The sequence below is a fragment of the Falco rusticolus genome, chromosome 10 (assembly GCF_015220075.1).
Source record: "Falco rusticolus isolate bFalRus1 chromosome 10, bFalRus1.pri, whole genome shotgun sequence".
In the NCBI taxonomy this organism is placed as follows: Eukaryota; Metazoa; Chordata; class Aves; order Falconiformes; family Falconidae; genus Falco; species Falco rusticolus.
Window position 1 is genome coordinate 14,069,649 of NC_051196.1, and position 12,102 is coordinate 14,081,750.

Sequence of the window (12,102 nt, forward strand, 5' to 3'; positions counted from 1 at the left end):
AATGTAACTGTACATGACCTGAGAATTAATTTGACCAGTGCTGCTTATTTACTTTTGATCTCCTGATCACAGACTGAGAATTCGGGTAGTGTGTTACATGGGTTAAATCTTGAAAGCCTTTAGCACTCTCTTTTTGCCCATGCCAGAGATGCTGCAGCTCTAAAAGCAAGGAAGAGCTTGTTTTACAAGTTCACCATTTGCCTTGTTTTTCACCAGTCCCTCCCATACTAACAGCTTGTTTTCTGTGCCGTGCTGTCGTCTGGTCATAAGTAGGACACTCCACCCACCGTGTAAGGTCTGAATCATTGCTCATCTCGTAGATCCACTTTCTGCTTTGCCTAATGGCAGGAATGGATCGCTGAACGGTGGCACTCCAGTGGCATAGCACTGAAAGCCGTGAAATTCACGCTTCTGAGCATGGATTTCCCCCGGTGGGCTGGGAATATTAGCTTTTAACTTGAAGGATAGGTAGACTTTGGGAGAAAGACAGGAAAGTGTGGTGGGTTTTATCTGTCGAAGGATATCACGCTGTATAGGTACTAGAAAACAGAGTACAGGCTGGTTTTGGATGTGCAGCATAGACATTTTAAAATTTCCGAAGTAGGAAGTTGTTTCTATTTCATGTAGATTGAGATTAGTAGGTATTGTTGCATCACAGGAATGTACTGTAAAAATAATTACTCTGGTGAGGATGTTGTACTTGGGAATACCTGGGGGGAAAAAAAAAAAAGAAAAAAAAAAGAAAAAAAAAAGTGATTTTCCTGCTGAATTGACTGCTTGATAATCCAGTTAACACCATTAGTTCTTGCCCAGGAACGAAGCTTGCTCTCTTTAAAGAAACAAAAAGATTCTTTTTTGACTTGTCAGTTCAGTAATTTCTGGAAGTTGCCTTAGGCCTTGGGAGATCCTTGCACTGGCGTTTAACAGTTGTGCGCAGCTGCCGTTGCAGCCCGCGTTAGGGCTGGCTTGTACTGCCCGTTCCCCTGCCTCAAGGGAGGGCACGAGCGGGGCTGGATGCGGTGTGGAAGCTCCAGCCCGAGGTGGGGGCCCAGCCTGGCGTCCTGCTGCTCTGCCCTCGGCCCCCGGAGTGCCTGGTCACAGGGAGGGATCCCCAGCTGCTGCGCTTCGGACAATTAGCAATGCTTAATGGGGATGTAGGAGAGGTTAAACTCTTCTAATTGTTACTTAAAATCGGTAGGATTTCCCTATGGAATAAATACCAATTAGAAGGATTAGAAGGGTAAGCAGTAGCAGTGACCTTTTTTCCTTATCTCACCTGATATCATTTTGCTTGTTGGACTGTTTTTATGATTTGAGTATTTTTAAGTGGCAAAAGAAGAAAAAGAATAGTTTTCCCTATACGACTTTCCAAGCTCATGGTGCCTTTCGGTGACGAGGCTGTGGGAGAGGGGTTGCACTGAATTCCTGTCCGTGTTAAAGCTGATTAAATTGAACTTGTGGGCTGGTTTACAGGCGTTTTCTTGTGTCCAAAAGTTACTCCAGAGGGCACGTTTGTGAATACTTTTTTGAGAGAATATGTTACTTCTAAAAAATTCTTTCCCCTTACAAGTTGGTTGTGAACATTTGCTTTGATTTTGTTACCAGCTTTTTTAATGAAGTATGAAATCTAAGGAAAATAAAAAAGTATTCAGGTGGCACTAATAAAAGCTATTTTGAGTAGCTGAAAGGTAATTAAGTTTGTTTAGCTAGTTTGTTTATACGAAGTATTCTCAAGTGACCATTCATTGCAGTAATTATTATTTCAAGCATAATTAATTAGTAAATAGTTTCAGCAGAATCGTTTACTTTAGCTGACCTATTCAGCAATTCAGCTGTGTACTCTATTCATGAATTAATGAGGAGTGCTCTTGTAATACCTTTTGAAAATCTTGCTTATTAAGGCATGATTTTTTCCTAAATTGGTTGTCTTTCTGTTTGTTTGTTTTGTTTCTTCTAGGTGCTTTTAAGCCTTGTGAATATTTATTGGGGAGCTGGATGATTCGACTTACTGTCTGGTTTATTTTTTTGGTTGCTTTGTTCTTCAACCTGCTTGTGATGTTAACGATATTTGCATCCTGTACTCCATTGCCATCAGCCAAACTGTTCATAGGCCTGATATCTGTCTCTAACTTATTTATGGGAGTCTATACTGGTATTTTAACTTTCTTGGATGCTGTGTCTTGGGGAAGATTTGCTGAATTTGGCATATGGTGGGAGACTGGCAGTGGCTGCAGAGTTGCTGGGTTTCTTGCAGTCTTTTCATCAGAAAGTGCCATTTTTTTCCTGATGTTGGCAGCTGTTGAACGGAGCTTCTCTGCGAAGGAGATCATGAAAAAGGGGAAAAGCAATCACCAAAAACAATTTCAGATTGCGGCAGTTTTTGCTTTCCTGTGTGCTGTGGTAGCAGGATGCTTACCACTTTTTTACAAAGCGGAGTACTCGGCGTCACCCCTTTGCTTGCCCTTCCCCACTGGAGAAACGCCTTCGTTAGGTTTCACAGTAACTTTAGTGCTCCTGAATTCATTAGCATTTTTGCTAATGGCTATTATCTACACGAAACTGTATTGCAACTTGGAAAAAGAGGACCTCTCCGAAAACTCACAGTCCAGCATGATTAAGCATGTCGCTTGGTTAATCTTCACGAACTGCATCTTTTTCTGCCCCGTTGCATTCTTCTCATTTGCACCGTTGATCACTGCGATTTCTATCAGCCCTGAAATCATGAAGTCTGTTACTTTGATATTTTTCCCATTACCTGCTTGCCTGAATCCCGTGCTGTACGTATTCTTCAACCCAAAGTTCAAGGAAGACTGGAAGTTGCTCAGGCGCCACCTGACCAGGAAGAACGGAGCGGTAGCGATTGCTGTCAACGCTCAAGGGGGCTGCGTGACGCAGGATTTTTACTACGACTGTGGCGTCTACACCCACTTGCAGGGTAACATCACCGTGTGCGAATGTTGCGAATCGCTCCTTTTATCCAAGCCCATGCCCTGTAAACATTTAATAAAGTCACACAGCTGCCCGGCGCTGGCGGTGGTGCCTTGCCAACGGCCGGATGGCTACTGGTTGGACTGCGGCACCCAGTCTGCCCACTCCGACTACGCGGATGAGGACGACTCCTTTGTGTCGGACAGCTCAGACCAAGTGCAGGCCTGCGGCCGTGCCTGTTTCTACCAAAGCCGAGGGTTCCCTTTGGTGCGTTACGCCTACAACATACCAAGAATTAAAGACTGAAAAAGGCATTTTGCCATCAGCTGTTCTGGCATAGAGGTACAAGGCTTGGTGTGCTGGTGCCTGTGTTGACCTTTCGAGCAGGAAGCACTTTTGTAATCATCGTTTAGTGTCGTTTGTAAAGAAGGGAAGCGGGCAGTAACTTCTTGAGCCATACATTTTAAAAATAAATAAATAAATTGATTGCCCTGACTGTAAATAATTGGTAAACCAGATTTGTTACCCTATGTTTTTACTCTTTCCACGCAACAGTGGTTTCTTTTATACAGTTTTGGTTTTTTACCTAGTGGTGTGTTTCCGTGTTGTACTCCAGTTGTACTTTGCTTCTGCTGTTGGCGAGGTAAGTTCTGTTGGTTTTTGGCTTTTTTTTTTTTCTTTTTCTGCCAAAGCACAATATAAAGGACAGCTGTTTAATATTAAAGAAATTATTTTTAAATGTGACTTTTCTATAATTAAGCTAAAAACCCCTCTCTTGCTAGCTTTGTATAGTGTATTCACCATTGAATCTCAGGATGAATTTTACTGCAGGGCCAAAAAAGGGATTAATTCTCCCATACGTAACTGTGACAGCAATATAGGAATATCATGTTTGTTTTGTATTTCAAGCCAACGTTCAATTTTTTAAAGTTTTTGTTACAGTAAAGCAGTTGTAATCCACAATACCTGTAGACTTATGAAATGATAATATTGACAGCTGTCAGGAATAAGAGGGTTGAACACATTTTTCCAGTGATGATGTGTTACTTCAGGTGAACCACAGCAACTTTCTTCAGTATTACGCAGTTTGGTCACACTATCGGAAGGAATATCAATGTGTTGGGGGTGTGAGCAGTGCTGTCAGTGTGTAGGGCTTGTGTCTTTGCAGAAAGACTGGCTAATACCCTGCAGCCTGTTGAATGTTACACCGCCCCAATAACAGCTATGAATAGACTGACATTTTAGCAAATGGAGGGAAAAGAGAAAGCAATCTTGCAATAAAGAAAAGCGTTTTTCCAATTATTTTACTGAGAGTGAAGTACACTGTGCAAAGTCACTGATTCTCATGTAAATCAGTGTAACGATTTTAAACCATTCGAGTCCTGAGACCCAAATGTTCTAAGTACAATCAGTGATCTGCTTATCTATATTTAGTTTGAAATCTGATCGATACGAAGTTAGGAATGCATGATTAAGTAATTATGTATGTTTCTTGAACAATACGCTAAATCAAGAGCAAATCCACTGCCATCCCAGTTACTCTGGAGACATTCTCGGTAGGATTTAAAGGTAGATTGCTGTTTTGAGAATTAAACTGTATATACTGTTCATACAATGAATTTTTATCTTTGTATTGTAAATTATTTGATAGAACACATGATGGGAAATGTGGCTTCAGTTCATTTTGTTAATTAAAGCTACCTCCTAAACAATAGTGGCTGCCAGTAGCAGAATGTTTTAAATGTGGTTTATATACTTTTTTGCATTGTAAATAGACATGGTTGTATATTGTCACTGTAATAAAAACAGAATCCTTGTATATCAAAATCATGTAGTTTGTACAAAGTATGGGAGGATTATTTACTGTATGCTGTTAATTTTGTAAGCCAAAATACTCGTATGTAAAAACAAAAGAGAAGAAAACCAACCCAGAGTTGTTAATTCTTATATTTACACTCATTAATATTACATCTGCAATTAGCATGGAATGTTACACTGAAAGCAAATAAAGGGCACGTGACTATTGATTGTTATTTATCTCTGTTTTTCAAAAGTTGAGGCTGAGAACAGTACACATCTAAAATTACTGAGCATGAATAATGTGTCATCTGCTCTCTGCTACACGAGGTGAGATTTTTGGGAAAGAATTGCTCGGAGAATAAGGAAGTTGCCAATTTACAGGTGGATTTATGATCTCGGACTAATGCTGACTCTTGGCATGCAAAAGGTTAAAACTTTCAGAGAAGTGTTTGCCCTCATACAAAACAATCTCTTTAATAAAGACATTATATGTACTGTGTTTGAGTTGAAATGTTTTTAGTATGGCTTGGAAAATCATACGGATTATTATTGTGGTTTTGATACTATTGCTGTGCTGAGAGTTATGGTTGGGTTTTTTTGTTGTTTTGTTGTTTTTTTTTTTTTAAGCCTTAATTTTGTAACAGTCCCAGTCTATTCCACAGTCCTTCTGTTGGCCCACCAGTCGCAGGTAACGAGAATATGTCTAACAAGAACGCTTCTCAAAAAGGACAGTACATGTCAGCTACTCTTCCATAATCTGTAGGGAAGGAAATCCAGCCATCAAGCTTCCAGAAAGCCCGTTGTATTTTCAAACAATGTTCTCGAGTATGGATTTATTTCTCCTTCTGTTGTACAAATGAGTCGTTGCTGAAATGCTATTAAAATGGTTAGATGTGATCCATCTGGAGTTCTAGTATTTCACTGTACATCATGATGTTTTTGGACTTATGGTTATGCTAACGGTTAACTTTCGATGCAGTCAGCCCAGTGTCTTCCAACACGTGCGGGTTTTATCTGCTGGTGGAGTGGAAGAATACAGGCAGTAGCTACTCAAACCAACTTGTCAAGAAACAGTGCTGCAAACCCTGCCTGTCTCAGCATGGCCATGTGCCTGACACCTCTGGACGGTGAAGTAAGGAGAACCCAGAGAAATCCAGCCACCAGGTACTTAGTGCCTCCTTTGTTGTGTCTGCTGGGCAAGCTGATCTCGGTACCAGGGTGTAACGTGATGTTCAGATGTTCACAGCTGAGTGGGAAAGCCCCCCCTGGGAACTCGCTCCCTCTCCCCCGACTCCAAAAGCAGGGTCAGATAGATGGGGCCGAATTGCCTTAAAGCTGTGCTGTGTTAGTAGGGTGTGTGTGTGTGATTTTTTCCGTTACCTCTATACAAGTGGCTTTCTGCGCTGTCACCCAGGCAGTCTCCTTCTCAACTAGGCAAAGCTTCCCAAGGTCACCAAGGTCAGTTGGGAGACTGAAACCTCACCAGCTACACCCTTCTGGGGTGTCCATGGGAAATACATCCTCTGATTTTTCTAGAGCCTAAAGCGAGCTGAAACTGTTCTTACAGTGACAATGTCACGTACCTTGCTTCCAGACCCTTCTGAACAACTGTTGTACTGAGCTCCAATGCTGGATTTAGCAGGAAAAGAACTCGATGTTGACTTGATTTAAAGGAAAATTTGGGGCAACAGGAGCGTTGTTGGGTTTTTTCCTTCTGTTGATGAGAAGCAGCTTGCTGCAGGGCGACAGAGTCACAAACAAAATTGCCCAGGTTGTTACTAAAGCATTCCCTGCCTTTCCCCCCTATTAAATGTAATTTCTTACAGACAGCTATTAGCCTGCTCTGAGGCAGCGTGCTGGTGAGATCTCTTAATTTGAAATGGCGCCTTTTTATTCTCTTACAAAAGTAATGCGTCTACTTAGCAACTTCTTTCGTCTAGACCCCTTTTGCCCTTTTTCATTTCTTTCCAGTAGAATTTCCTGTGTTTAATCGTAAATTTACTCAGAGATTTCAAAGTTATACAAAGATCCTTTTCTCCAATAATTCTTTCCAGCTTAATTACTGTTTTTAAGCCTTCAGTTTTAATTTACAGGGTAATATTTTTAATTAAAAGCACAATGCAGAGTTCGTTTCATATGTACTCTCAATTTAATAATTTTTAATTACATAGATGCTTTTGATCTTTTACAGCTAGCATAATAAGTTTATTTTTAGCAAGAGATTTTTGTAATATTACTGTGTACATATCGTAGAGTCTGACTGATCCACTCTGAGCACTAGAGTTCAGTTGAAGATGATTGAGTAAGTAAGGAAATGAAATCTGAAGGGGGATAATACATCACGAATTACTGTTTTCTTTACTGTTGTATACTGTAAGAACTTGGAGGGCAAATAGGCACATTTCAGATGTTGTATTTGTGGCAGTACACTACTGTAAAATACCGTTTAGATTTTACTTAAGAAATACTAGTTAATGGTCACTGTGGCATTTGCTATAGGGAAATTATTTAGATTTAAGGGTAACAAAACATGAGGTGTCTCGCTGCTTTCCAGTAACAAAAGCATAACCTGTAAGCATCTTGGAAATTTCAGCCCAAAACTGAGCAGGTAAATTGGTTACTAACAGACGCTGTAAAAGAGAGTAAAGTTTAGTGCAGAAGTGTAAAGTAGCTAAAGAAGCAAAGGCTGTTAAAAAAGCAGGGTGGCTATGATCTCCAACTAATAAAACAACTGAGTCGGAAGCCTGCTATTGATTCAAAAAGATGGGATTTTTATATAAATGTGTTGCATAGAGTTCTTGCACATTTCCCTAAACAAGAGAGAAATTCTCATCTCAGGGCTGCGCTCCCTGAAAGCAGATGGCTCCGTATCTGCAGCCAGCAGAATCGGGACGGGGAGTAGCAGTGGGTACAGTGTATGGCAAAGATGAGAATACACCGTACCGGGAAGGCAAACTGAAGCAATCCAAGACCTCTCAGATTTCACAGCCTCTAATCAAGAAATACAAATGCAGGCATAAAAATAGCTAGTAGACAAGTATAGGCAGCGCTCATTCAGCTCTGACACAGAGTGTGAGCCGAGTAGCTTTCTTCCTCGCTTCGGTGGCTGCTGGACCATTTTTCCCCACGCTGGATAATCTGAAGACTTGGGAAGACTTCTTAAATTTTACTGTATTTGGTTGAAATAGTATTTTTTTTCCCCCAGGTTGCAAGTAAAATTAAGATACACGTTCTTTTCTTCAAGCTTAAGGCATGTTGCCTAAGCCTTAGTTTGTGCCTTAATTTAGTAAGGGTTTTTTCAGCTGGATTGTTTTCATGCTTTTTGTGTGTTTCTGAATGCAAGTGGAGCTAGACATTACATCTGAAAGCAATCTTGCCTGATTCTTTTCATGAAATCTGGCTAGTATTAATCAAGTTGAACTGAGAGGTTTCCTTCTGATGGCTTATATGCTTTTGGAGACCGAGCTGATCAGATTACAGTTTAATTTTCTAAAATTCAACTATTTCATAAAGAAGAGTTGGCAAATGCAAGTATTTCATAGCATTGTCAAGGCAGGGTGGTTAGTGATTCAAGGTGGTTGATTTATGCCTAAATTTAATTCATTCCTATGTTTCCTGTGAAATTGCTTTCTTGACATAATTTTCTATGTAAAATGTTTTTTTTAAATACTGTTCATGGCAATTAGGGATTACTTGTGAGCAATTTGTCAGGAGCATTTGGATGTTCAGACACGCTGACTGAACAGACAAAGTATAGGTCTGCGAGTATATCGCTCTGTTTACCCTGAATTATCTCCCTGTTGCTAGGTAGCTTCAAGTACTTGCTCCGTAGTTTGTGATGGTGTTGGTTCAGTTTGCACTGAAAGACTGAGTTTTGGTTTTGTCACTTGTTTGGTGAGAAATTAGGCTGGTTTTTCATAATGGGTAACAACCGTAGGGGTGTGCATATATATGTACTTATTTGCTACGCTCAGTTCGGTTTGTGGCAACTTTTGTACTTCATTGTGTCAGGTTCATTTTGCCCGTAGACTTCAGCAGCACTGCTGTTTAATTCCTGCGAGGGCAGGTGTTTTTTAGAGGCAGTCTTTCCTATTACAGCGCCAAGTTCACAGAAATAAGGTTTTGCTACGAAGCATGTCCTTGTAATGTGCTATTTGTCTGCTTGTCAGCGTGCCCGTAGCCATAGAGTTGTGTACCTGAACATGCAGGATTGTTGTTTCAGTCCTTAGTGTTTTACAAAATTATGTTGTCTGGGCTCTTTTAACTTGCCTGTATTAATTTGGGCACAATGGCTGTGGGGTTGGCTTGACAAGCTAGCAGAGGAGGGTAAAAAGAGAAGTAACAATAGTATTATTTTATCTTTCACTTTCCTTCAAAGTTGGATGCTTCTGCCATTCCAGTAACGAAGCCGTAATTCCCCAAAAGGTGAACTGGCTTTTGCCTCCCTCTGTGTAGGAAGTCTTGATGCATAAAATGTGGTACCTTCTCACAATACTAAGGTTTGTTAACATAAGCTATTTAACAAATTCCTGTTCTTGAATTCCCAAAGAATTATCTTATGCTGTATAACAATATAGGGAGGGAAGAAAAGACTCTTAATGTTTGTGTCGTTGCCAAGATTACAGCTGGCTGCTGCCTTGCCTTGACATATCCATTTCGTAGTTTCTGGCCATCCCAGATGAGCAGCTGTGGGGCTTCATCAGAAGTGAGAGATGCCCAATGCAGCAAGCGCCCAAGTTCCTCAAATCACTGAGACAGGATGGGGTTGTGTGTTTCTTTTTTTTTTTTTTTTTAATTTTTTTTCTATCCAAGACTGTTGCTGATCTTCACCATGAGATGGGCTTTAAGGTTGAGGGAGATGTTCAAGCCTTCCTAAGATGTTTTGAAATTACTTTGGTCTGCAGCCTGTTGAAATACTTAAAAGTATTCATGCTGGCCATGACGTGGAGCTTTGCTCACAGAGCTTGTTTAGCCAAGCAGTAAACAACTTCACTTCTTAGCTGCTTGCAGCACATAGGCAAATGTTCATGTAAAATCACCGGCAGTTTGTGTTTAGCAGAGCTGAGGCATTGCATTGTGTACCTTGTATCCTAAGAATTCAGTCAGATTTGAAATTTTCTTGTCTAACTTTAGTCGGTATGAAATTTAGGTTCTCGTGATACTCTGATGTCTCCAATACTCAAATCATCAGCTTCAATTAATTTAACATGTGTGGTTTGTTGTCTGTTAAACGCTAGCTAGGACTACTTGAACCTTTATTTGATGATGATCAGCTCAACAATTGACCACAAGTGGCTAGAGTTATTTTTACATCATGAATATCAATTTGCTGCATAGTGATGCAGTCAATATTGTAGGATTGCTTAGATCAGGGATGCATTCAGGCTTTTTTTTTTATTTTATTTTTTTTATTTTTCAGCTTGCTGGAAAACCGTTCCAGATGATCAGCTGGTTATCAGCAATAGGGTAACATTTGTTTTTTCTTTACAGGAACCATAGTGGTATTTCTCCCAGCTGCCAAAACTGCAGTTCCCATGAGATGGTAAGCCAAACTAAGAAGCTCCACCACTGGAAGGGGGAAATCACTCACACCTCACCTCTGACTCTCCCTTCCTTCCGCTTTGTGGCCGCACACTCCTGGCACTCGCCTTGTTTGGGCCTCAGCGCTTGTCAGGCTTTAACTTGCTCAGACCGCAAGCTGATGGGGGGTCAAAGAGTTGGATGGTTTTCTTCTACATCAGTAAGGCAATGGGGCTCGGTGAAGGGTCCAGTGAGAAGAGGGAGGGGGAAGAACATGCTTCTGAGAGTCAGGAGAGATGCGACCCTTTTTTTGGTAGAAAAATGATGGACTGGAGTGCCCATAAATGTGCAGCCCAAGCACCAAGTAGCCCATTTTAAAATTCCCAAGTATGATCGTTTGGGCATTCTTTGGGGTTGTTAATGATGCTGTTGAAATGTTTCCCACCTCATGGCACTTACTTTTGATGATGTCTAGGCACACCTAATGGCTGTATAGGTTTGGCCTTTTTATATCATTGAGCCAGTGAAATTCAATTTGCTATAAGCAAGATAATTGCCTCGAAAGTCACAAATTACTTTCCCATTTTAGACAAAGCATTTTTATTACTGTTGCTTATTTTTCAGTTTGCCAGTCCAACTAAAAATATATTTCTTGTTAAACTTGCTTACCTGGAGAATCTTGGCAATAACAATTATATCATTACAGCAACCAAATTTATAAGCATTTTCAAACTTCTATGTCTCATGTTAATATCAGCAAGGCTTCTGCTTAGTCTGTCACAGCTAACTAACTCCATGAAGTTCTAAAAAGCTACCCACTGCTAGTCAGTGGTTACCTTCTTGGTCGATGAGATTTGAAGGCAATGAAAAGCTTCAGTGATACACATATGATTATTGCTGATCCTGCTTAAAAATTCAGCTCAAAAAGTGGCCGGTGGCCCAGCGTTGGCAGTGAAGAAAGAAGGAGGGGAGTGCACTCTTGGGATTTGGAACCAGGAAGAAATGTTGACAAAGTATCTATTAGCAAGCAAGAAAGGACAAGAACATGTTAAATATATTTATGTATGTTTTACTTAGAACAAATAGTTGTAGACTCAGTGGAGAATTAACTGATGGGAGGACAGGGAAATACCTGATAGGAGGAAAAGGAAAGGAAACCATTAGCCTAGCAGAGGTTTATGAAAACCTAGTCTTTAGAACTTTAAATCAGGAACAAGTTTCTGATTGTGGGGACTGAAGTGGGATGTTGCAAAATGGGATGCGGTAGGTTACAGACTTTGACTCTGCTGATGGGAAATGCTACGCCACCCTCTGATGTACTGGAATCATCATCTGTGGATGGGGTTGCTGGTTCCAGGTTACTGAATGAGTAAACGTGCCAAACTGTAAAGAAAGAAAAACTGCCAAGAGTGATGCAAATCGGCGCACACACAGTGTCCGTGGTGGCCATGGGGCTGCCCGGGGCCCAGCTGCAGTGCCCGCCGCCTGCCTTGGCCGGGCTGCTCCCCGCCTCCGGGACAGCATGTGCTGGGGGGGCTTTGCCGGCCCACAGGCCAACGGCTGCCGGTTCTGACCCCGTGCTTTCCCGGTGTCTCTCCCCAGGCGGCTGGCTGCGGACACGGCGGGGGAGCGGTGGCGGCAGGTCAGGCGGGCCGTGGGGCGGGCGGCCCGGGCCGGGCCCCGCGGGGCAGGCCGCGCGTTCGGCCGGCGGCAGCTGAGGCGAGGCGCGCGCAGGCGCGGAGGGCGGTGGCCGCCGCGGAGGGGAGGCGGGGCGCGCCGCGGCCACTGGCGGGGCGGGCGGCGTCCAGGTTGCCATGGCGGCGGGAGGGGCCGGGGGAGCGCGGGGGCCGCCGG

The 12,102-nt window shown here is 42.1% G+C and overlaps 1 protein-coding gene across 3 annotated transcripts in view; it reads left to right on the forward strand.

The window, feature by feature from the left end:
- LGR4 (leucine rich repeat containing G protein-coupled receptor 4) overlaps window positions 1–5,625 on the forward strand; it is an 81,870-nt gene extending 76,245 nt beyond the window's left edge. For all 3 annotated transcript variants that reach the window (XM_037401847.1, XM_037401850.1, XM_037401849.1), the window contains exon 18: window positions 1,958–5,625. In XM_037401847.1, the coding sequence (XP_037257744.1) occupies window positions 1,958–3,234 (1,277 nt within the window). In that variant the 3' untranslated portion in view covers window positions 3,235–5,625. The remainder of the gene's footprint in view (window positions 1–1,957) is intronic.
- Window positions 5,626–12,102: the final 6,477 nt, after the last annotated feature.